Below are 26,152 nucleotides of genomic sequence, written 5' to 3' on the forward strand. Positions count from 1 at the left end.
CCTGCTCTTGTATTCTATACCTTGGCTAATAGAGGAAAGTATCCCGTATGCCTTCTTAACCACCTTATCTACCTGTCCTGCTACCTTCAGGGATCTGTGGACATGCACTCCAAGGTCCCTCTGTCCCTCTACACTTCTCAGTATCCTAACATTTATTGTGTATTCCCTTGCCTTGTTAGCCCTCCCCAAATGCATTACCTCACACTTCTCTGGGCCACTTTTCTGCCCACCTGACCAGTCCATTGATATCTCCCTGCAGTCTACAGCTTTCTTCCTCACTATCAACCGCACAGCCAATTTTTGTATCATCTTATTAATCATGCCCCCTACATTGAAGTCTAAATCATTGATATATACCACAAAAAGCAAGGGACCTAGTACTGAGCCCTGTGGAACCCCACTGGAAACAGCCTTCTAGTCACAAAAACACCCGTCGACCATTACCCTTTGCTTTCTGCCAATGAGCCAATGTTGGATCCAACTTGCCACTTTCCCTCGAATCACACGGGCTTTTACTTTTTTGACCAACCTGCCATGTGGGACCTTGTCAAAGGCTTTGCTAAAATCTATGTAGACTACATCAAATGTACTACCTTCATCAACTCTCCTCGTTATCTCCTCGAAGCTTTGGCCTGGATATCCGACTTAAATATGAAAGAAGAAGACCTCCTCAAAAAATTCACTCAAGTTAGTCAGACACGACCTTCCCTTAACAAATCCATGCTGGCTGTCCTTGAGTAATCCATGACTTTCTAAATGACGATTTATACTGTCCCTCAGAATTTTTTCCAATAATTTTCCCACCACCGAGGTTAGGCTAACTAGCCTGTAATTATTTTGTCTAACTCTTTCTCCATTTTTAAACAATGTTACAACGTTAGCAGACCTCCAGCACCACACCTGTAACCAGAGAGGATTGGAAAATGATGGTCAGAGCCTCCGCTATTTCCTCCCTTGCCTCTCTTAACAGCCTGGGATACATTTCATCCGGGCCTGGTGACTTATCTACTTTCAAAGATGCTAAACCTCTTAATACTTCCTCTCTTTCTATGTTTAACCCATCTAATTTTACACTCCTCCTCTATAAACTTAAACTCATCGAAAACTCTGCACCAAGTCCCGTTCACCCATCACCCCTGTGCTCGCTGACTTACATTGGCTCCCGGTTAAGCAACGTCTCGATTTTAAAATCCTTATAATTGTTTTCAAATTCCTCCATGGCCTTGCCTCGCCCCGCCCTATCTTTGCCACATCCTCCAGCCCCACAACCCTCTGAGATATCCGTGCTCCTCCATTTCTGGCCTCTTGAGCATCCCCGATTTTAATCGCTCCACCTTCAGCTGCCAGGTCCCTAAGTTCTGGAATTCCCTTCCTAAACCACACCACCTCGCTACCTCTCTTTCTTCCTTTAAGCACTTCTTAAAACCTACCTCTTTGATTAGCTTTTGGTCATCTGCCCTAATATATCCTTATGTGGTTCATTGTCAAATTTTGTTTGATAATGCTCTTGTGAAGCGCCTTGGGACGTTTTACTACTTTAGAGGCGCTATATAAATACAAGTTGCTGTTGTTGATGTTTATTATTCTGAGTCTTGTTCTTTTTGATTGATTAATAGATATCTGTCAAGTTGTTAAACTCAACAAAGATAAACCTGCTCCTGAATAAGTACAGAACTGTCAACCAATATAAGGACCACTATGTCAATTTGGTAAGCAGTGAGTCAATTGTACAAAAATCCCAATTTTATTCTGTGTTTAGTGTGCTGACCCTATGTTGTCATTTATTTAGCATTTTTGTATGAGCAACAGGATTTTATATAAACAGTAGTTGCATCAGGTCTCTGTCATTTTCCAGTGGGTTCTGCTAGTCTTCAGCTGGAGGTATGGCTGTCGACCGATAGAAGTCCTGTGAAATTTGAGGGCCTATCTTTATTAGTTATCATATTTCAAAGCAGAAAAATGTCTTGGATGCCAAGCTCCAAACTTCAGGTTTATAAGGGTTGAAAATCCAATTGGTGTAGTTTATGTAGGACCTTGCTTGCACTAAATCCCCACATACTCAACTATGACTGCAGGCATCACCTTTATTCCTGTCTATCATGGGACTGTTAAATCATTTCAATATTATTACTCTTACATATTCTCTGAACTGTCTGCAGCTAGCTCCCTCAATCTCCTCTCCACTGTTTGGAGCCTATAATGCACACCGAGCACTGTGTCATCTCCCTTCTGATTTCTTAATTCTATCAATATGGATTCTGTATTGATATAACCCCCCTAGGACATCCTTGCATTCTAGGGCTGCAATACAATCCTTGAGCAACATAACCACTCCACCCTCCCATATTTTTCTCTTTCTCCTGAAAATGTTATAACTAGGAATATTGTGCATAAAATGCATCTCCCACTGGGAATGTGAAACAAGCTTTATTTTGTACGATGGTGAGTTGGATGGAGCAAAAGAATTTAGGTACGGAAGTCCCATCACTAACCTTGCTGAGCATCCCAGAATTCAATGGCCAGCTTTGATTATAAGGATGAGTCTAGACTGAGATAATTAATTACTCGACAGGACACAAATTGAATGCAAGATTGTTCTGTATGTTTCAACGGAATCCATTCCTTTGTCTCTGTCTGAGTGGCTCTGGTTTCTAATTGAATGGAAATCTATATGTTGCATGTTACATAGGCCTCACTACAGGCTTTCTGATTCTTCTCAGAAATCCAATTAAGAAGAATAAATATAGTTTACTATTTGATATGGCCATGGAATTTTACTAAAGCAAATGAAGATCCAAGATAGAAAATTGGACTAACCTTGTGTTTACCAGTAATTACATCTGGATGGCCTTTTGGTATATCTCAAACTTTCAGCAGTTGGAGTTTTGTGAGAACTCATAATTATTTTCCATTGTACAGCTGTATTTCTGGGATAGTCACTATATTCCTTATCTCTGCTATGGGATGCATACCTGATTTTCACAGTTTTGGTTATAAACATAGAAACATAGAAGATAGGAGCAGGAGTAGGCCATTCGGCCCTTCGAGCCTGCTCCGCCATTCAATGAGATCATGGCTGATCATCCAAATTCAGTACCCTGTCCCTGCCTTCTCCCCATATCCCTTGATCCCTTTAGCCTTAAGAAATATATCCAACTCTTTTTTGAATATATTTAATGAACTGGCCTCCACCGCCCTCTGTGGCAGAGAATTCCACAGGTTCACCACTCTCTGGGTGAAGAAATTCCTCCTCATTTCAGTCCTAAATGGCTTACCCCTTATCCTTAGACTATGACCCCTGGTTCTGGACTCCCTGGCCATCAGAAACATCCTTCCTGCATCTAGTCTGTCCAGGCCTGACAGAATTTTATAGGTTTCGATGAGATCCCCTCTCAATCTTCTAAACTCCAGTGTGTGGTGTATGTAACCGTTCCACCTTTAAGAGAACTATTTTAAGAGTTGCACTACTTTATCTTGGCTGCTGTATACTGTAATACCGGTGGTGACCACACCGGTATATAAGTGCTGTGTAATGATTTATTGGGCAGTTCCGCCCTGACCTTCGACGAGTAAAGACCTGTTAAAAGTTACTCTAGTGGTCTGTGTAGTAATTCTCAGTATAACACACAGACTTAACAGTGGCGACGAGTACGATCTTACCCTGCGGCAGAGATACATCCAAGGCAGTTTAACGGGCGTTGAGAGGAGGCATCCGCCCTCATCATTCTGCTGAGAAAAGACTCGGGTCTGCAGAGCAAAGGAAGAATTCTGACACGAAGCCTTCCAGCAGCAATAGGCAGTGATCATCCCTTCTATCACGGTGGTGGGTAAGCCGATCAGCGACGAGCAGCAAGTCGGCCACGTTGGCTGTGAAGTAGGGGAGGGAAAAACGGAGGATATAAGGGCGGAGAACTCGACCACGGCCGGGGAAAAGAGCCGGACAGAAGTCGGGGCCAGAGGCGCTGAGACTGGGGCAGCGTAAGGCATGGGAGCCGCGGTGAATGCAAACGCAGCCGGTGTAAAAGACCGGGCTGCAAGCGGGCTGGGAGACGCAACAGCGTCGAGAGAGAGCTCGACCGCGACCGGGGAAAAAGGCCGGGCAGCTACCGAGGCCGCGAGGCGCAGCGACCGGGTCAGCGTAAGGCGCGGGAGAAAAAAAAAAAAAAACCGCGGAGAACTCAGCCGCAGCCGGAGGAAAGGACCGGACTGCAAGAGGGACTGGGAGGCACGATTTGAAAACCGCTGGGGAGGGCGAACGCAGCAATACGGCAATTGCCATTACAGCCAGCGGGGGAGAAAGGCAAACGCGGGAAGCCGCCATTTTCGTAGGCGGGGGAAGAAGACAAGCGCGGTAAACCGCCATTTTGAAAAAAAAATAAAAGAAACATTTCTTTTTGTTTCTCAAGAAGGTTGCGAAGATGCCTAAGCGTGGTAACATCAACGATTTCAATCCCGATGTTGAAGATTGGGCCACGTATGTAGAACGCATAGAGATATATTGTAAGGCAAATAAAATATCAGATGAAGATAAAGCACTAACCTTACTAAACTCAATGGGTGCGAAGACATACGGGCTATTGAAGCATCTTCTATCACCAGCTAAACCGGCGGATCAGACTTTCGCTAAAATTGTTGCTGTCCTGAAAAATCATTTGAACCCCACACCGCTGATGTTAGCGGAACGATTTAAATTTTATGCGAGAACGCAACTGAAAGAGGAAAGCAACGCGGAGTATTTAATTGAACTGCGTAAGCTAGCGAAATACTGCCAGTTTGGGGAAAGCCTGACAGAGGCACTGAGAGACAAATTCGTGTGTGGATTGTCGAAAGAAGGAACACAAAAGCGGCTGCTTGAAGAGAATGATCTTACACTTGATAAGGCTGTCTCTATTGCAGCATCGCACGAAGCCGCAGCGAGAGGCACTGCGGAAATGCAGCTGAAGGCAGCGGTACTCAGCGTAGATCAAATGGCTTCGGGTACAACGAAATGTTATCGTTGTGGGAAGACAACACACGATCAGAACCAATGCTGGTTTAAGAACCAGGAATGTAGAAAATGTGGCAAGCTTGGTCACATAGCTAAAGTATGCCGGTCAGGAAAGAAGACCAGCAACAAAAAGTCACCGCAGGAAAAGTGCAGAAAGGTACATAAGGTGGCTGAGAAGAGTTCGAATGAACAGAATTCGGATTCAGACTCCAACAGCAAGGAACTGGGTAGTCTGAGAATTCACAATGTGAGTAAGGAAGCTGACCGACAAACTATCTGGGTCACACTGCAGGTAGCAGGAGTCCAAATGAAGATGGAATTGGACACCGGATCGGCGTTGACGGTCATGAATAAGCAAGATTACAGAAGGTTATTCAAACATATTCCCCTACGGGATACGAAGATAGTATTGCAGACATACACGGGGCAAAGAGTATACCCCATCGGAAAGATAAAAGTCAAGGTGGTACACAAGGGCAAAGAACACCAAGGAATGGACTTATATGTACTACCTGAGGGAGGTCCACCACTTCTGGGGCGGGAGTGGATCAGGAAAATAAATATGGACTGGCACTCCCTAAACGCAATAACGGTAGATTCCGGGAAAAAAGATGTCAAACCTGAACGATTGTCCAGAATATTGGATGAGGCTAAAGAGGTGTTCCAACAGGGACTGGGAACACTGAGAGGAATTAAGGCAAAAATCAAGATTGCAGAACATGCAAACCCCAAATTTTTCAAAGCCAGACCGGTGCCTTATGCGATACGACCTGCTGTGGAAGCTGAGCTGGAAGGGCTAGAACGTTCAGGAGTACTGTCTAAGGTGGACTGGAGTGAGTGGGCCACGCCCATTGTTCCCGTCATGAAGCGTTCATCGAGTAACAAGCCAGGGGAACCGGGGAAGGTCCACATCTGTGGAGACTTCAAGATCACAGTTAATCCGATGCTTCACACGGTGCAATATCCGCTTCCGCGGATTGAGGATATCTTTGCTTCATTGTCTGGCGGGAAACGCTTCACCAAGATAGACCTGGCGCAAGCGTACTTACAGATGGAAGTTGAGGAAGAGTCGCGCCAGTATCTCACAATCAACACGCATAGAGGCTTGTATCGATATAATAGACTGGTTTTTGGAGTGGCTTCGGCTCCAGCAATTTGGCAGAGGGCCATGGAGCAGGTATTACAGGGAATTCCAAGCACTCAATGTTACTTGGACGATATCCTGATTACAGGAGATGACGATGAGGAACACCTTGCAAATTTGAAACTGGTGCTCACCAGGTTGAAGGAATATGGCCTTCGAGTTAATCGCCAGAAATGTGAGTTCTTTCAGAAACGGATCTCGTACTGTGGTCATGTCATTGACCAGGAGGGGCTGCACAAGTCATCTGACAAGATCGAAGCTGTTGTGAAGGCTCCCGCTCCGGAAAATGTATCCCAGTTGAGGTCGTTCCTAGGGTTGATTAACTATTACCATAAGTTTCTGCCAAATCTATCCACGGTGCTGCACCCGCTGAATGCTCTTTTGCAGAAAGAAGTACCATGGAAGTGGAGCGAGGACTGTAAGAAGGCCTTTCGCAAAAGCAAGGCATTGATCACCTCAGAGGAAGTGTTGGCTCACTTCAACCCAACACTACCTATTCGTTTAGCTTGTGATGCTTCTCCTTATGGTATTGGAGCAGTACTCTCACACAAGTGGCCAAATGGCTCGGAAAGGCCAGTCGCATTTGCATCCAGATCATTGACCTCCGCTGAGCGCAACTATGCTCAGATAGATAGGGAGGCTCTCAGCCTGGTGTGGGGAGTAAAGAAGTTTAATCATTACCTGCAGGGCCAGAAGTTTACACTGCTGACAGACCACCAGCTGTTGGTATCCATATTCAACCCTAAAAAGGGCGTTTCCATTATGACAGCACAAAGGCTACAGAGGTGGTCACTTTTCCTAGGGGCACACCAATATGACATAGAATACAAAGGATCAAAACAGCATGGGAATGCTGACGGTTTATCGCGCCTACCGTTGCCAACGGTAGAAGAGGCGCCTACAGTGGACCCAGTGGAGATGTTCCACTCAACCATAGTGGAATGTCTACCAGTAACAAATTCTACCATTGAAAAAGAAACGAGAAATGACCCGACTCTCTCACGAGTCTACGATTTAACGGTGAAGGGATGGCCAGCACATGGCGAACCACTGTTGCCAGCATTCTCGCAAAGAAGAGAACAGCTGTCAGTGTGCCGAGGAACCTTGATGTGTGGATCCAGAGTGGTGATTCCACCCAAACTCCAGAGTAAAGTGCTAAAGGAGCTTCACGAGGGGCATCTGGGTGGAGTGAAAATGAAGAACCTAGCCAGAGCGTTTGTGTGGTGGCCAGGTATCGATGGAGACATCGAAGAAATGACCAAGAGTTGTCTAGGATGCCAGAAGGTCCAAAACGCCCCACCACAAGCCCCTCTACATCCATGGGAGTGGCCCTCATCTCCATGGCAAAGGGTACATATCGACTTTGCTGGTCCATTTATGGACTCAATGTTCTTAATCGCGGTGGATGCACACTCCAAGTGGCCGGAGGTAATAAAGATGTCCTCCACCACCACGGAAAAAACCATCACAGTATTAAGGACCATATTTGCCAGGAATGGGCTGCCGGAACAGATCTGTTCTGATAATGGACCGCAATTCGTGTCTGAAGAATTCAGGAAGTTCTTAAAAAAACAATGGGGTTAAGCACTACACGTCCGCCCCATACCATCCCGCCACCAATGGATTAGCTGAAAGGTTTGTCCAGACCTTCAAGAAGGCCATAAAGGCCATGGGTAATGAAGACATAAATTTACAACATAAGGTGGATAACTTCTTGTTGGCGTACAGGAATGCAACACATGCGGTCACAAACCAAACTCCCGCCATGATGTTTTTCAATAGAAGACTAAGATGCCGGCTGGATTTGATCAAGCCAAACATCAGAAGGGACGTAGAGAACCGGCAATTTCAAGGCATGAATGAAAGGCCAACTAGAACCTTCCAGATAGGTCAACCAGTTTTGGCCCGGGACTACCGTACCGAGAAATGGCAGCCTGGAACTATTTGCACACGACTAGGACCGCTGATGTATACCGTGGACATTGGTGAAAGCATAATAAGGCGCCATGTTGACCAGATCATAGAGTCATCCGAAAAGGGACAACCTACTCCACAACTCTATACGCCTAATGATGAAGCAGAGATACCCATAGTATCTACCTCCGATCCGGTGATACTGGAATCAGATGAACCCGACACTGGCATTCAAGCCGAATCGACCTTGCCAAAAGAACCTACTACACCACCGAAAACTATTACACCACCGAGGCGTTATCCGGACCGAGTCAGGAAGCCTCCAGAGAGACTGAATCTGTGAACTGTTGTACATGAAGTTGTGTATATATGTTATTATGTTATGTTAATGGGGAATATATACTGTTAAGCTAAAAAGGGAGGATTGTGGCGTATGCAACCGTTCCACCTTTAAGAGAACTATTTTAAGAGTTGCACTACTTTATCTTGGCTGCTGTATACTGTAATACCGGTGGTGACCACACCGGTATATAAGTGCTGTGTAATAATTTATTGGGCAGTTCCGCCCTGACCTTCGACTAGTAAAGACCTGTTAAAAGTTACTCTTGTGGTCTGTGTAGTAATTCTCATTATAACACACAGACTTAACACAGTGAGTATAAGTCCAATCGACACAATCTCTCCTCATACGTCATTCCTGCCATCCCAGGTATCAGCCTGGTGAATCTTCGCTGCACTCCTTCCATGGCAAGAACGTCCTTCCTCAGGTAAGGCGACCAAAACTGCACACAATACTCAAGGTGCGGTCTCACCAAGGCCCTGTACAACTGTAGCAAGACATCCTTGTTTCTGTACTCGAACCCTCTTGCTACGAAGGCCAACATACCATTTGCCTTCTTAACCGCCTGCTGCACCTGCATGCTTACCTTCAGCGACTGGTGCACAAGAACACCCAGGTCTCTTTGCACTTCCCCTTCTCCCAATCTATTGCCATTCAAATAATAATCTGCCTTCCTGTTTTTGCCACCAAAGTGGACAACCTCACATTTATCCACATTATAGTGCATTTGCCATGTTTCTGCCCAATCACCCAACCTGTCCAAATCGTACTGGAGTTTCACGACATCCTCCTCACAGCTTACCCTCCCACCCAGCTTTGTGTCGTCTGCAAATTTGGAGATATTACATCCAATTCCCTTGTCCAGATCATTAATATATATTGTGAATAGCTGGGGTCCTAGGATCGATCCTTGCGGTACCCCACTAGTCACTGCCTGCCACTCGGAAAACGACCCGTTTATTCCAACTCTTGGCTTTCTGCCCGCCAACCAGTTCTCTATCCAAGTCAATACCTTGCCCCCAATCCCATGTGCCTTAATTTTGCATGCTAATCTCTTATGTGGGACCTTATCAAAAGCCTTCTGAAAGTCCAAATCCACCACATCCACTGGTTCTCCCTTATCTATTTCACCAGTTACATCCTCAAAAAACTCCAGTAGATTAGTCAAGCATGATTTACCTTTTGTAAATCCATGTTGACTTTGTCCGATCCTGTCACTGCTTTCCAAGTGCTCTGCTATTACATCTTTTATAATGGACTCTAGCATTTTCCCCACTACCAATGTCAGGCTATAATTCCCCGCTTTTTCTCTGCCACCTTTTTTGAATAGTGGGGTAACATTAGCTACCCTCCAATCCATGGGTACTGTTCCAGAGTCTATTGAGTTCTGGAAGATGACCAGCAATGCATCTACTATTTCTAGGGTCACTTCCTTAAGTACCATGGGATGTAGATTATCAGGCCCTGGGGATTTATCGGCCTTCAGTCCCATCAATTTTCCTAATACCATTTCCCTACAAATACTGATTTCTTTCAGTTCCACCCTTTCATCAGACCCTATGTTCTGCGGTATTTCTGGGAGGTTATTTGTGTCCTCCTTTGTGAAGACAGAACCAAAATATGTATTTAGTTGGTCTGCCATTTCTTTGCTCCCCATTATAAATTCCCCCGATTCTGACTGCAAGGGACCTACGCTTGACTTCACCAATCTTTTTCTCTTTACATATCTATAAAAGCTTTTACAGTCAGTTTTTATGTTCCCTGAAAGCTTACTCTCATATTCTATTTTCCCTTTCTTAATGAATCCCTTTGTCCTCCTTGTTGAATCCTAAACTGCTCCCAATCCTCAGGATTATTGCTTTTTCTGGCCAATTTGTATGTCCTCTCCTTGGATCTTATGCTATCCCTAATTTCCCTTGTTAGCCACGGTTGAGTCACCTTTTTTGTTTTATTTTTATGCCAAACTTCTGTAGTTCATCCATTCGGTCTTTGAATGTTTGCCATTGCCTATCCACCGTCAACCCTTTGAGTGCCATTCCCCAATCAATCCTACCCAACTCGCTCCTCAGACCATCGTAGTTTCCTTTATTTAAATTGAGGACCCTAGTTTCTGAGTCAACTACTTCATTCTGCATCTTAATGAAGAATTTGATCAGATTATGATCGCTCTGACCCAAGGGGCCTCGTACAACAAGATTCCAATTAATCCTTTCTCGTTACATAATACCCAGTCTAAGATGGCCTGATCTCTGGTTGGTTCCTCGACATATTGGTCCAGGAAACCATCCCGTAAACACTCCAGGAATTCCTCCTCCACAGTATTGTTACTAATTTGGTTGGCCCAATCTATATGTAGATTAAAGTCACCCATGATGACTGCTGTGCCCTTATTGCACGCTTCTTTAATTTCCCTTTGAATGCCATCTCCAACCTCTGCCTTACTGTTTGGAGGTCTATATACCACTCCCACTAATGTTTTTTTCCCCTTAGTATTTCTCAATTCTACCCATACAGATTCCATATCATCAGAGCTAATATCCTTCATTACAATTGTGTTAATCCCTTCCTTAACCAGTAATGCTACCCCTCCTCCCTTTCCTTTTTGCCTATCTTTCCTGAATATCGAATACCCCTGGATGTTGAGTTCCTAGTCTTGGCCATCCTTGAGCCACGTTTCCGTAATCCCAACCAAATCATATTCGTTTACCTTTTTTTGCGCAGCCAATTCATCCACCTTATTACAAATGCTCCTCGCATTAAGACACAAAGCCTTCAGGCTTGTTTTTTTAACGCTCTTAGACCTATTAGAATTATTATTTACTGTGGCCACGTTTGATTTAAACCGTTGATTTCTCTGACTGCCACTTTTGTTTTTCTCCTTCCTATCTTTTGCTTTTATCCTTGTTTCCCTTTCCTCTGTCTCCCTGCTCAGGTTCCCAACCCCCTTCCATTTTAGTTTAAACGCTCCCCCACAGCACTAGCAAACACTCCCCCTAGGACATCGGTTCCAGCCCTGCCCAGGTGCAGACCGTCCGGTTTGAACTGGTCCCACCTCCCCCAGAACCGGTTCCAATGTCCCAGGAACTTGAATCCCTCCCCCTGGCACCATTCCTCTAGCCACGTATTCATCTGAAGTATCCTTCTATTTCTACTCTGACTAGCACGTGGCACTGGTAGCAATCCTGAGATTACTACCTTTGAGGTCCTGTTTTTTAACTTACCTCCTAACTCCCTATATTCCGCTTTTAGGACCTCATCCCGCTTTTTACCTATATCGTTGGTGCCTATATGCACCATGACAACTGGCTGTTCACCCTCCCCTTCCAAGATGTTCTCCAGCCGCTCGGAGACATCCTTGACCCTTGCACCAGGGAGGCAACATACCATCCTGGAGTCTCGTTTGCGGCTGCAGAAACGCCTATCTATTCCCCTTACAATTGAATACCCTATTACTATAGCTCTACCACTCTTTTTCCTCCCATTCTGTGCAGCAGAGCCACCCCTGGAGCCAGGAAGTTGGCTGCTGCTGCCTTCCTCTGATAAGCCATCCCCCCCAACAGTACTCAAAGTGGTATATCTGTTTGAGGGGGGGATGGCCACAGGGGACCCCTGCACTACCTGCCTGCGCCTAGTACTCTGCCTGTTGGCCACCCGTTCCCTTTCTCCCTGTCCAACCTCTACCTGTGGTGTGTCCAACTCCCTAAACGTGCTAGTCACGATGTCACGATGTATGCATCCAATCGCAGCTCCAGTGCTGCAATGCGGTCTGTCAGTAGCTGCAGCTGGGTGCACTTCCTGCACACGTAGTTGTCCGGGACACAGGAAGTGTCCCTGAGTTCCCACATTTCGCAGGAGGAGCAGATCACAGGGCCGGGCTGTCCTGCCATGACTTACCCTTTAATTAATTGAGTTTAAATTAAATCAATCAATCCCACTAATTACACTACACCAGAGAAACCTTAGAAACTATTAAACAGAGTTAAAGTTTAAAAAAGAGAGAAATACTCACCAACCAATCACTTACCTGCCTCCTGCTGACGTCACACTTGGATTACTTTTTACCTCTCTCCCGGAACCTGGATTGGTATGCCTCTGGTGCTCCCTCGCAGGTCCGCTGCCTCTCCGGTCTCGGGGCTCTGGGCCTCGCTGCCTCGGGCTCCTCTTTAAGTAGCTCCGCTGCCTCTGGTGCTACCTCGCAGGTCCGCTGCCTCTCCGGTCTCGGGGCTCTGGGCCTCGCTGCCTCGGGCTCCTCTTTAAGTAGCTCCGCTGCCTCTGGTGCTCCTTCGCAGGTCCGCTGCCTCTCCGGTCTCGGGGCTCTGGGCCTCGCTGCCTCGGGCTGCTCTTTAAGTAGCTCCACCGCCTCTGGTGCTCCCTCGCAGGTCCGCTGCCTCTCCGGTCTCGGGGCTCTGGGCCTCGCTGCCTCGGGCTGCTCTTTAAGTAGCCCCGCCGCCTCTGGTGCTCCCTCACAGGTCCGCTGCCTCTCCGGTCTCGGGGCTCTGGGCCTCGCTGCCTCGGGCTGCTCTTTAAGTAGCTCCGCCGCCTCTGGTGCTCCCTCGCAGGTCCGCTGCCTCTCCGGTCTCGGGGCTCTGGGCCTCGCTGCCTCGGGCTCCTCTTTAAGTAGCTCCGCTGCCTCTGGTGCTCCCTCGCAGGTCCGCTGCCTCTCCGGTCTCGGGGCTCTGGGCCTCGCTGCCTCGGGCTGCTCTTTAAGTAGCTCCGCTGCCTCTGGTGCTCCCTCGCAGGTCCGCTGCCTCTCCGGTCTCGGGGCTCTGGGCCTCGCTGCCTCGGGCTGCTCTTTAAGTAGCTCCAACGCCTCTGGTGCTCCCTCGCAGGTCCGCTGCCTCTCCGGTCTCGGGGCTCTGGGCCTCGCTGCCTCGGGCTGCTCTTTAAGTAGCTCCACCGCCTCTGGTGCTCCCTCGCAGGTCCGCTGCCTCTCCGGTCTCGGGGCTCTGGGCCTCGCTGCCTCGGGCTGCTCTTTAAGTAGCTCCAACGCCTCTGGTGCTCCCTCGCAGGTCCGCTGCCTCTCCGGTCTCGGGGCTCTGGGCCTCGCTGCCTCGGGCTGCTCTTTAAGTAGCTCCGCCGCCTCTGGTGCTCCCTCGCAGGTCCGCTGCCTCTCCGGTCTCGGGGCTTTTCACTGACAAGGGTTTTTCTTTGTTGTTGGTCCTTTTGTCGTGCGCTTTCTCATCAAAGATTTTACTGCAGTAGTCCAAGGTACTATAAAGTAATCACAATTCAACTGCAAAGACAAAAAAACAACTTTCTCATGTCATAGATAATCTTCACTGTACAAAGAAGCACTTTTTACAGGTACAGGACTTCAACTTTTTTTCCTGTCTTCTGCATATGCTGAAGTGTACTTCCACCAAGTCCCGTTCACTCATCACCCCTGTGCTCACTGACCTACATTGGCTCCCGGTTAAGCAGCGCCTTGATTTCAAAATTCTCATCCTTGTTTTTTTAATCTCGTCGTGGCCTCGCTCCTTCCTATCTCTGTAATCTCCTTCAGCCCCACAACCCTCGGAGATATCTGCACTCCTCTAATTATGACCTCTTGAGGATCCCTGATTATAATAGCTCAACCTTTGTATTGTGTATGTACCTTTAAGGGAATAACTGGTCTCAGACTGCAGTAATCCAGAAAAAAAATAATCCAAAGGAACTCGAGAAACGGGCGTCGACCGTGGGCAACCGCCCTCCAAATCATCGAATTGAAAAGTGCAGGAGAGACTGTCGAGAGCCAGGCTTGGTTCTCCAGTCTGTGGTTTCCCAGCTAATCGGGCTGGTGGCAGGTAGTGCACTGATCCTTCCTGGGCTGCGGCGGGCTAGAGCTCGATCGTGTGGCTCTGCAACCGGGCCGGGCAATGAGTCGGGAAGCAAAGAGAGAGAGAGAGGGTGGAGCACACAGGGCGCGGCCGGTGCTTCGAAGCCGGGCAGCGTTCAGACCTAAGAAGAGGGAGGGAAGTGTCCCAGAGGGTCCACTCCATGACGGGAATGGTTTTCAATTAACGGAGCAAATATTGAAGCGCGATAGAAAAATAAAAATACCGCGGAGCGCGGCGTTGGCAGCAGCGATCGGGGAGGCGCGAAGACCATAGGGTGTCGCCATTACAGGATAGTAAAATAAATATAATCGCCAGCAACAGCATTGGCAGCAGCGGCAGTGGCGGGAAAGCGTGGGAGGCGCCATCTTAACTCGGCGGGGAAGAAGGAAAAGCGCGGGAGGCGCCATTTTGATCCATCGGGGACAAAGGCAAAGCGCGGGAGGCGCCATCTTAGATTTTCAAGATGCCAAAGACTGGCGATATCACTGCCTTCGATAATGCAATAGAAGACTGGACCATGTATGTGGAAAGAGTCGAGGTATATTGCGAGGCAAACGAAATAGCCGATGAGAAAAGGGCATCGGTATTGCTAAATTTAATGGGCGCAAGAAAGTACGGCCTATTGCGGGACCTGATTACTCCAGCCAAACCGAAGGCGAAGAGTTTTAACAAAATTGTTGCTATCCTACAGGAACACCTAAATCCTACACCGCTGCTGATAGCAGAAAGATTTAAATTCCACAGGAGAAATCAGCATAAAAATGAGAGCAATGCTGATTACCTTACGGAACTACGCAAGCTATCAAAGCACTGCCAGTTCAGAGCAGGACTGGCAGATACCTTACGGGACAAATTTGTCTGTGGACTCCTGAGTGAAGGAACCCAGAAGAGGTTACTCTCAGAGAAAGAGCTGACGCTAGATAAGGCTTTCAGCGTGGCAGTATCGTACGAAGCAGCAGCAAGGGGAGCTGCGGAAATACAACAAAAGCCACAGGAATATGGCACCCACGAAATGACACGGGGATTTGCAAAATGTTATCGCTGCGGCAGAACAAACCATGACCAGAAGGACTGCTGGTCCAAGGACAAAATATGCAGGCAATGCGGAAAGATGGGACACATTGCACGAGTTTGCAGGTCTGGGAAGAAGACCAATGACAACAAAAAGGCTACTAAGGAACCATACAAGAAAGTACAAAAGATGACGGACAGTAGTTCCGAAGACCAGATGAGCGATAGTGAATCCGGGAACAAGAGACTAAGCTGTCTCAAACTTCACAACGTAATCGCAAAAGAGGATCTCCGAACCATTTGGGTCACCCTCACGATAGCAGGGTCCCAAGTCAAAATGGAATTGGATACAGGATCAGCTCTAACCGTCATGAATCGATGAGACTACGAGCGGCTATTCTCACACATACCCTTGAGAGAGACATCCATTGTCTTGAGGACATATACGGGGCAAAAAGTATACCCCAGAGGAAAAATAAGGGTGCCTGTCGAATACAACGGCAAGAAAATACGGAAATTGTATCTCTACATTCTGCAAGATGGTGGACCACTGTTATTGGGACGTGAATGGATCAGAAAGATAAGTTTAGACTGGCACTCCATTCAGGCACTGATGGTGGCTGGTAAAAAGGATGACGACGTCACTCCTGGATGATTGTCAACCATCTTAGCTGACGCCGAGGAGGTATTTCAGCAAGGACTGGGCACTCTTAAAGGCGTAACCGCCTCGATAAAAATAGAGGAGAATGCAATTCCCAAGTTTTTCAAAGCAAGACCGGTACCATATACAATTCGCCCAGCCATCGAGGCAGAGCTGGAGAATGCAGGCGTGTTATCTAAGGTAGACTGGAGCGAGTGGGCGACACCCATCGTTCCTGTCATGAAGAAAACGTTAAACAATAAGTCTGAGGAGCCAAGGAAGGTTCGCATCTGTGGGGACTTCAAGGTGACGGTGACCCCAGTCCTTCACACGGTACAATATCCTCTTCCAAGGATAGAAGATATCTTCGCCTCACTATCTGGAGGGAAGCGTTTTACAAAAATTGACCTAGCACAAGCATATTTGCAGATGGAGGTTGAAGAATCCTCTAGGAAGTATCTCACGATAAACACTCACAAAGGTCTTCACCAGTATAATCGACTGGTATTCGGAGTAGCATCAGCTCCGGCGATATGGCAAAGAGCGATGGAACAAGTCCTGCAAGGGATTCTGGGGACTTAGTGTTACTTAGACGACATCCTAGTGACAGGTGAAGATGACAGTGAACACCTTGCCAACCTAGAGCAGGTGCTCACTAGACTACGTGAACATGGGCTACGAGCCAATCGCCCCAAGTGCGAGTTTTTTAAGAAACAGATATCGTATTGTGGCCACGTGATTGATGAAGAGGGGTTGCATAAGTCCCCTGACAAAATTGAAGCGGTAGTTAAGGCTCCAGCGCCTGAAAATGTGTCGCAACTGAGGTCATTCCTCGGATTGGTGAATTACTACCATAAGTTTTTGCCGAATTTGTCCACAATTCTGCATCCACTGAACGCCCTACTACGAACGGGAGTAGCATGGAAATGGAGTGATGAATGTAAGTGGGCCTTTCAGAAGAGTAAGGACCTAATCACTTCAAGAGAAGTATTGGCTCACTACAACCCATCACTACCGATAAGACTGGCGTGTGATGCGTCTCCCTATGGCATTGGGGCGGTACTGTCACATAAATTCCTTGATGGTTCAGAGAGGCCGATAGCTTTTGCGTCACGCTCGTTAACTTCAGCCGAGCGTAACTACGCCCAGATTGACAGAGAGGCCCTCAGCCTGGTGTGGGGGGTGAAGAAGTTCAATCACTACCTGCACGGTCAGAAATTTACTCTACTAACTGATCATCAACCTCTCATCTCCATATTCAACCCTCAGAAGGGCGTACCGATAATGATGGCACAACGGCTACAGAGGTGGTCCCTTTTCCTAGGGGCACACCAATATGACATCGAGTACAAAGGAACTAAACAGCATGGGAATGCTGATGGATTGTCGTGCCTACCGTTGCCGATGGTGGAAGAAGAACTGGCAGTGGATCCAGTGGAGTTATTCCACTCGACTATAGTCGAATGTCTCCCTGTGACGTGTGCAAACATAGAAAAGGAAACACGAAATGACCCGACACTCTCCTGGGTCTATGATTTAACGGTGAAAGGATGGCCAGCACATGGCGAACCACTGCTGCCAGCATTCTCGCTGAGAAGAGAACAGCTGTCAGTGTGCAGAGGAACCTTGATGTGTGGATCCAGAGTAGTAATTCCACCCAAATTGAAGGATAGAGTACTCAATGAGCTTCATGAGGGTCATCTGGGAGGGGAAAAATGAAGAACTTAGCCAGAGCGTTTGTGTGGTGGCCGGGAATCGATAGAGAAATCGAAGAGATGACCAAGAGCTGTACAGGATGCCAGAAGGTCCAAAACGCCCCACCACAAGCCCCTCTACATCCATGGGAGTGGGCCTCATCTCCATGGCAAAGGGTGCACATTGATTTTGCTGGTCCCTTTATGGACTCGATGTTTTTAATTGTGGTGGATGCACATTCAAAGTGGCCAGATGTAATAAAAATGTCCTCAACCACCACAGAAAAAACTATCACAGTCTTACGAACCATATTTGCCAGGAATGGGCTGCCTGAACAGATTTGCTCTGACAATGGACCACCGTTTGTGTCTGAAGATTTCCGGAGGTTCTTAAAGAACAATGGTGTTAAGCATTACACATCCGCCCCATATCATCCAGCCACTAATGGATTGGCCGAGAGGTTTGTTCAAACATTCAAGAAGGCTATCAAGGCAATGTGTAATGAAGATACACCCCTACAACACAAGATGGATAACTTCTTGTTTGCCTACCGGAATGCGACACATGCGGTTACCAACCAAACTCCAGCCATGATGTTCTTCAATCGAAGACTACGATGCCGCTTGGATTTGGTTAAGCCAAACATCAGAAGAGATGTGGAGAACAGGCAGTTTCAGAATATGAATGAAAGGCCAACCAGGATTTTTAAGATAGGTCAACCAGTTTTGGCCCGGGACTACCGCACAGAGAAATGGCAGCCAGGAACGATCTGTACACAGCAAGGACCTCTAATGTATACCGTGGACGTTGGAGAGAGCATTGTAAGACGCCATGCTGACCAGATTCTAGAGTCACTGGAAAACGTCAACTCCACACCACGATCTGATACACCTGGTGATGAAACCGAAGTACCAATTGCATCTACCGCAGAATCGGTGATATTGGAAGGAGACGAACCAAACAACGACATTGATCCCGACGCAACCTTGCCAGAAGAACCTGATATCCCAAAGAGTCGTTATCCAGACAGAATCAGGAAGCCTCCTCAAAGACTGAACTTATAATTGCTTAACTTCAACCAATGTATCTAGCAACTGTAATTGTAATTAGTTATTATTTAGTTGTTAAATGAATGTTATGTGCTGTTTATCTAAAATGGGAGGAATTGTTGTGTATGTACCTTTAAGGGAATAACTGGTCTCAGACTGCAGTACCGGCAGTGACCACCCCTGTATAAAAGGCCCTAGCAGGCTTCTGTAGTTTCAGTTTCCAGGTTGTCTCCATTCAGTAAAGACTTGTTATAATCAACTCCTGCAGTCCGTGTCTCAATTATACACGGACATAATACTTTGGTGGCCGTGCCTTCTGTTGCCTCGGCCCTAAGCTCTGGAATTCCCTGCCTAAACCTGTCCGCCTCGCTACCTCTCTTTCTTCCTTTAAGACGCTCCTTAAAACCTACCTCTTTGACCAAGCTTTTGGTCACCTGCCCTAATTTATCCTTATGAGGATCAGTGTCAAATTTTTTGACTTAAAATCTCCTGTGCAGCGCCTTGGGATGTTTTACTGCGTTAAAGGTGCTAAATAAATACAAGTTGTTGTTGTTGTACTTTGTCATGTTTTGATTCTTATTCTTGGACTGGGAGGATGAGCAGAGGTCATGCAGAGCAGGACAAACTGCTAGAGGAGGGAGTGGGAGAAGGGAGAAGAGCGCTCAGCAGAAGGCCATGTCCGCAGAGGGTGTTTAGGGAGCAATTCTTGTACCTGAACTTCAACGACGACCGATACTGGAGACGTCTGCGCTTCACTAAGGAGGACATCACTGAAACCTGCCACCTGCTGCAGCCACAACTCCACCCTCGGAGCAGGGCGAGGACCGCATTGCCTGTGGCTGTCAAGGTGACCGTGGCTCTGAACTTCTGTGTCTGGCTCCTTCCAGGCTGCTGCTGGAGATCTAAGCAACATCTCTCAGTTTGCAGTGCACTTCTGCATAAGAACATAAGAACATAAGAAATAGGAGCAGGAGCAGGCCATTAGGCCCCTCGAGCCTGCTCCGCCATTTAATGAGATCATGGCTGATCCGATTTTGGCCTCAACTCCACTTTCCTGCCCGCTCCTCATAACTCTTGACTCCCCTGTTGCTCAAAAATCTGTCTATCTCAGCCTTGAATGTATTCAATGACTCAGCTTCCACAGCTCTCTGGGGTAAAGAATTCCAAAGATTCACGACCCTCTGAGAGAAGAAATTCCTCCTCATCTCCTCATAAGGGAGGTCACTGAGGCTCTCTATGCAAGAGAGACAACTTCATCTCATTGCCTCTTGCCAGAGAGAAGCAGGCGGAGTGAGCACGAGGGTTTGCAAGGACTGCAGGCTTCCCCATGGTGCAGGGTGCCATTGACTGCACGCACATTGCTTTGCGTCTGCCTCATGTCAACTCTGCCATGCAACTGAACCGAAAGGGATTCTACTCCCTCAATGTGCAGCTGGTGTGTGACCACAGGTAGCGCATCATGTAGGTCAATGCCTGGTACCCTGGCAGCAATCACGACGTGTTCATTCTGCGGCAGTCCTCTGTGCCAGCTGTATTTTACAACCATGGCAAACCAAAGGGTGGCTACTGGGTGACAAGCGTTATCTGCTAATGACATGGCTCATGACTCCGGTCCGCATCCCATGCACAGCAGGCATACAATAAGAGCCATGCTGCCACAAGAAATCTTATAGAGCAGACCATTTGCAGCCTAAAGCAACAATTCCACTGCCTGGACTGCGCTGGAGGAGCCCTGCAGTACTCAGCTGAGCAGGACTCAAGATTTGTGGTGCTATGCTGCATGCTGCGCAACCTTGCCATTATGAGGGAACAGCCCTTGCCACCACCTATCAGGCGAGAAGCTGAAAAGCAGGAGCACGGGGAGGAGGAGGTAGAGGAGGAGGTGGAAGAGGAGGAGTAGGAAGGGAGGCTACAACCTAGACTCTCCCTTTCTGCCCGGGCTGTACATGAAGAACTAATTCAATTGCGATACCAGTAACCTCAACTCCAATTCACCATTCACCAATAGTCCCACACCCCTTACCTTTCCTCTGTCGCTGACCATCACATTGATCTCTTGCTCATAGTTGCAAAAATAAAAGGCAACACAAAATACACATTCCAATCAGAATTTATAAATTAAATCATACCATAGTGCATACAAAAATAAACTAATCACCCTTGTGCATTCCATTAGTGCCTCTTTCGTGTGCCTTTGGAGGGCCTAGTGCTCCTACAAGGTGCTTCCCCAGTGGCTACGACATGGCTTGTGGAAGGCTGCTGACCTTCAGTTGAGAAGACTGCAGATGGCCTTGGAGGGCGACCTTGAGCAGCTCTGGGCCTACATGGCCCGGCTGTAGACTGCACCATCTCGGCCTGTGCCGCAGCAGTCTGGGCAACAGCAAGGGCACTGGCGGAGTGGCAGGGATGGGAGCACAAACGCTGTCATCCTGAGAGGGGACAGCAGGCTTGTACTCCTTGGAGCCATTGCCACTCTCCTGGGGTGGCACCTCTGCAATCCTAGTACTCTGTTGGGGAGCAGATTGCTCCTTGACATTGAACACAGGCTTTCTGGCAGGCTTTCCAGTGCACCAAGCATTTGGGTCTGTACACCCATCAGCCTTCTTCTGTGGCCTGGCCCATTGACGTCATCATCTGAGTCCTCTGCAGCAGAACATCTGTGCGACCTTGCCCTCCAGTGAGCTGGTGCCCGCACTATCCTTTCCCCCTGCCCTGGCTGCAGCGCACTTGTGTCCGGTGTCTCACCACGTGCAGATCCCGTCTCTATGCTATCCTCTAAATTTCACGCAGTGCCATTATCTGAGCTGGTGGCTGCGCCTGTGAAATTGAGTGACTGTGTGTCTTCATCTTCACTGTCTTCTTGCTCTTCCCCCACTGCCTGGGCAGGTTGCAGTTCTTGGGAATTTGAAAGGAAAAAGGGACAAGGGTTGGTTTGTGTGAGGGGAGAGGAGAAAGTAAGAAGTGTATGCTTACACTATCAACGGCTTCTCAGTCAGAAGAGATTGTGGGATGAGGGAGAATTGGGATGAGAAAAGGAGGATTAGGTATGCGGATACCCTCATCTTCAATGGCTTCAGCCCCGCCGGCCTCAGCCATGGCCCTTCCCATAATGACCAGCACCATCTCCTCCATGGAGGTTAGAACATGCAAGCGTGCCTCTCCCCCTCCGATTAGTTCCTGCTGTCTCAGGTTGTGCGCTACCTTCTCCTGCAGGAGAGGGTGAAATGTGTCAGTGAGTGTCGTGCAATCTGTTTGGGTGATGTGGCTGTCATTGTGAATAGCTGCCAGTGTGTGCAATCTGTGAGATGTAGGTTTGAGGCCTGCAACAGTGCTAAGTGTGTGAGGGTGAGGTGAAGCATATGAATTTTAGGTATGAGTGCTGATTGATAGAGATTGTTGGTAGGTGAGTGATAGGGGTGTGGTGAATTGAGCAGTGGCTGAGGCTCGTAGTGCAGTTGGTAGGTTACAGCATTTGAAGATGCAGTCACGGACCTTGACCACTCGTGTGAGGTCATTAAACTTCTTCCTGCACTACATCCATGTTCTTGGAGTTATATGCCTGGCATTGACCTCCACGGCTATCTCTTGCCACTGCCTTCTGAGTAAGTGCCTGCAGGGCCTCCTGAGGATGCAAGACACACCTTCTCTGTTCCACCTCTTCAACTAAGACCTCCAGTGCAGTTTCTGAAAACCTTGGTGCCTGCTGTCTCCCATGGTCAGCCATTGTTGATTGTTGCAGAGCACACTATTCAGAATGACCTCAGCCCCAATACACCTCCCCTTTAAGAGGTGAAGGCTGGCTTTAAGTAGTGCTTGGCACTCACGCTATTGGGCTCCCTGCTGATATGTGCAGCCAATGAACAGGACGGGGAGCGCTGGCTGAATGCAGAAATCATGGTAGTGCGCAGGCAGCACAAAGTTGGCATCCTGCCTGCTTGCAATCAACAGACGCGGGGTAATCGCAAATCGCAATCCCTGCGCCCGTGTTTGGGGGTTGGCCAATTTAACCCCCTAAATGTCTCAGTCTTTCTGTTAATAGCTGGTTCATAGTTCAATTGTTCATAGTTTACATCATTACAAAGTATTTACAGCACAGAAACAGGCCATTTGGCCCAACCGGTCCATGCTCCACATGAGCCTCCTCCCACCCCTCTTCATCTAACCCCAGCAACATATTCTTCTATTCCTTTCTCCCTCATGTGCTTATCTAGCTTCCCTTTGAATGCATCTATGCTGTTCGCCTCAATTATTCCCTGTGGTAGTGAGTTCCACATTCTAACCTCTCTCTGGGTAAAGAAGTTTCTCCTGAATTCCCTATTAGATTTATTAGTGACTATCTTATATTTATGGCCCCTAGTTCTGGTCTCACCCGCAAGTGGAAACATCGTCTCTATGTTTACTCTATCAAACCCTTTCATAATCTTAAAGACCTCTATCAGGTCACCCATCGGTCTTCCCTTTTCTAGAAAAAAGAGCCCCAGCCTGTTCAATCTTTCCTGATTGGTATAACCTCTCAGTTCTGGTATAATTCAAGTAAATCTTTTTTGCATCTTCTCCAGTGCCTCTGTATCCTTTTTGTAATATGGAAACCAGAACTGTTCACAGTCATAGGACATGGGATTATTTATAGACTGATGTTTATTCATGATTTCAATGTTTTTTTCTTGTACAGTGTTTTGTTTAAGTGTAATTATTTTGGACTGCTTTGATCTGATATTATCTGTACAAAAATTCTAATATGATAAATCAAATCTTTAAGAATAAAACTAACTATAAATTTGTTATCTTGGAGGTTTATGTTAACTGAGAATATTCCTCTTTTGTTGAGAACTGCCTGTAGTCAACTTTCCTCACCTCTTTTGTCTGTTGCCTATAGAAACCCTACATCAACCAATCAGCAATGACAGTCCATGCTAATTTTTCACTCCAACGCACTTACATTATTTTTCGAACATTGGGACTTCGACACCTGACTGTTGTTGACTTGAGAAACCGTGTTCTTGGCATCATTACACGGAAAGATCTGATGGCGTTCCGACTTGAAGAGAAACTGCTGGAATCTGAGAATTTGAAATCAGACAATGATAAAAGATAAAAGCTTTCTGGTGGGAAAGTTTCATTGATTACTCTGCCTGTGTAGAACACAAACCTCATTAAGAGGGGCAGGTAACTCTGAAGGTACGGATTGTTTCTGATAGGTATTTGTCTATAGAGCACCTTCACAGCCTCCAACCTTTGCTTTTCAATTTTGCTTTGTAATAACCTTCATTTTCAGGGCTCCTCCATACAGCCCTGTAAACATCAATTTTGAGCAGCTACTTATTAGGATGATGTCAGTTAGGGAGATCATCTTCAGAAGATATTCCACAGCATGGGATGTCTCTTTACCAGACTTATAAAGAAAAATTGCAATCGGTTTCCTGTTTGTTCAAGTCTTTGACAAGTATTAGCAATATAAATTCAATCAATGGCCATCATCCCACATATATTAGTTCACATTTTAGCACCTCATCTCTTGATTGCAGTGGATTGCTACTTTTGTAGAAGAATGAAATAATGTGATCTGCTGTTGATTAGCAATAAATGTTAATGAGTTTAAAGTTTTTTTTGGAAAACCACAGGTTGGACAGTGCTCTCCTATATTCGTCAGAATTTCTGTAATTGTTCTACAATTATCTGGGAATAATAGTTAACAGCTTTAGTGCAAAAAGTGATTTTACTTAGGAAAATGTTGCCTTAAATTTCCAATAAAGAATAAAGTTTTAAAACCAGAAAGTATCCTAATCATGCACATTTTAGTTTGGCCATTTTCTACTATATAATACTATAATTTACATGTTGCTATGGTGTAAAAAATGTAAAGCAATACCCATGCATGATAGTAAATCTTCTAATTCAATGTTCATAATCAAGAACGTATTTTACAATATTTTATGTGACAGACAAAAGTTTTAAATATATACAGTTAGTCCCACTCTACAGTATCTATACCTTATAATTTACTTTGCTGTTTTTCATTGACTTTTATTAATTTGTTTCATTTTACTTAATCTAAATATTTTTTAAATTATGAAAATTGAAAGAATATGAAATTGTACTTATTTTTTAACATTATGAAAATATGTTAATAAATTCATACAAACATTTCAAATAATATAAGGGGCACGGGCATAGTGCTTTGTTATTGATAGAGGTTAAAGTCATACAGGAAAGGATGCACTTTTGTGGTGCTGACGCCTTCACTCAGGTGATGACGATTGGTATGGCCACGTAGGGACAAAGAGGGCTGATATGCTGTCATGTTGTGGGATGGGTAGTGGTTTGAGGGACTGTCACTTTATTTCAAAGTAAGGGCGAGAAGGAAGTATGGCTATAGCGTCAAAGGTTGACTGTGTTCCACAGAAGAGAAGACCTCAGTGATGACATGTGCTGTGATGCTCCTTACAATAAATACTGCCCGAGACTCCTTTGCTCCAACCTGTGGTGGTGCTCCTCCTCCAAGATAATGAGATATAAGCGTATACTGACAGGGAATGCTATACCTGCTCCTGAGAAGCCCTAACTCTGGGTATGGGTGGGGTTGGGTAGGTTTGAGAAGCAAGTCAGGTGTGTGTAGGCAGAATGGCAAAAAGCACTTTAAAAAACATTTTCGAGCTGTAGAAATCTGTATTCAATATTTCCAGACTCCTCACTTCTGCCTGTATCAGCTGATCCTGGCAGTTGCTGTGCCTGATAAATCTCAGTCTAATTTAGCCAGATTAATTAGCAGTGCAAACCCAGGAAACTCACAGCTGTAACAAGCGACTACAAGAGGCCCCAGAGGCTCAGGTAGGCCTCAGTGCAGCATCGGCAGCGGGTGGAGGCGGAGCAGCGCGGCAGAGCGACTACAAGAGGCCCCAGAGGCTCAGGTAGGCCTCCGTGCGGCATCGGCAGCGGGTGGTGGCGGAGCAGCGCGGCAGAGCGACTACAAGAGGCCCCAGAGGCTTAGGTAGACCTCAGTGCGGCATCGGCAGCAGGTGGAGGCGGAGCAGCGCGGCAGAGCGACTACAAGAGGCCCCAGAGGCTCAGGTAGGCCTCAGTGCGGCATCGGCAGCGGGTGGAGGCGGAGCAGCGCGGCAGAGCGACTACAAGAGGCCCCAGAGGCTCAGGTAGGCCTCACCAATCTCCAATCTCAGGCAAGGAGAGAGGTAAAAAGTATTCAAGGTGTGACGTCACCACAAAACAGGTAGGTGATTGGAGTATTTCTCTCGTTTTAAAACTTTAAGTCTGTGGTTTATAGTTTTTAAGGTTGCTGTGGTGTACCAAGGCCTTTCTGGTGCAGAGTGACTGTTGGTAAACCATTTAACTGGTGTAACTAGAGGGATTGATTTAATTTAAATCCAATTAATTAAAGGGAATACTAGCATCTAAAATCGGGCAGAGGGCGTCCATAACTAACAATAAAAAATTTAATTAATTAAATAGAATGGAGCAGGTGATGTGTTACTGTTGCGAGATGTGGGAGCCGGTGAACCCCATTGAGGCTCACGGTGATTACGTCTGTGACAAGTGTC

The 26,152-nt window shown here is 46.8% G+C and overlaps 1 protein-coding gene across 3 annotated transcripts in view; it reads left to right on the top strand.

Moving 5' to 3' along the window:
- Nucleotides 1-24,713, top strand: part of LOC147114861 (H(+)/Cl(-) exchange transporter 7-like) — a 128,422-nt gene extending 103,709 nt beyond the window's left edge. For 2 of the 3 annotated variants that reach the window (XM_085992893.1, XM_085992891.1), the window contains 2 exons: nt 1,617-1,709; nt 23,476-24,711. In XM_085992893.1, coding sequence (XP_085849019.1) covers nt 1,617-1,709; nt 23,476-23,694 — 312 coding nt within the window. In that variant the 3' untranslated portion in view covers nt 23,695-24,711. Of the gene's footprint in view, nt 1-1,616; nt 1,710-23,475 lie in introns of all 3 variants that reach the window. The other variant, XM_085992894.1, reaches the window with a different exon arrangement.
- Nucleotides 24,714-26,152: the final 1,439 nt, after the last annotated feature.

The sequence above is a fragment of the Somniosus microcephalus genome, chromosome 7 (assembly GCF_052327205.1).
Source record: "Somniosus microcephalus isolate GS21.2 chromosome 7, FLI_Smic_1.0, whole genome shotgun sequence".
NCBI classification, from domain to species: Eukaryota; Metazoa; Chordata; class Chondrichthyes; order Squaliformes; family Somniosidae; genus Somniosus; species Somniosus microcephalus.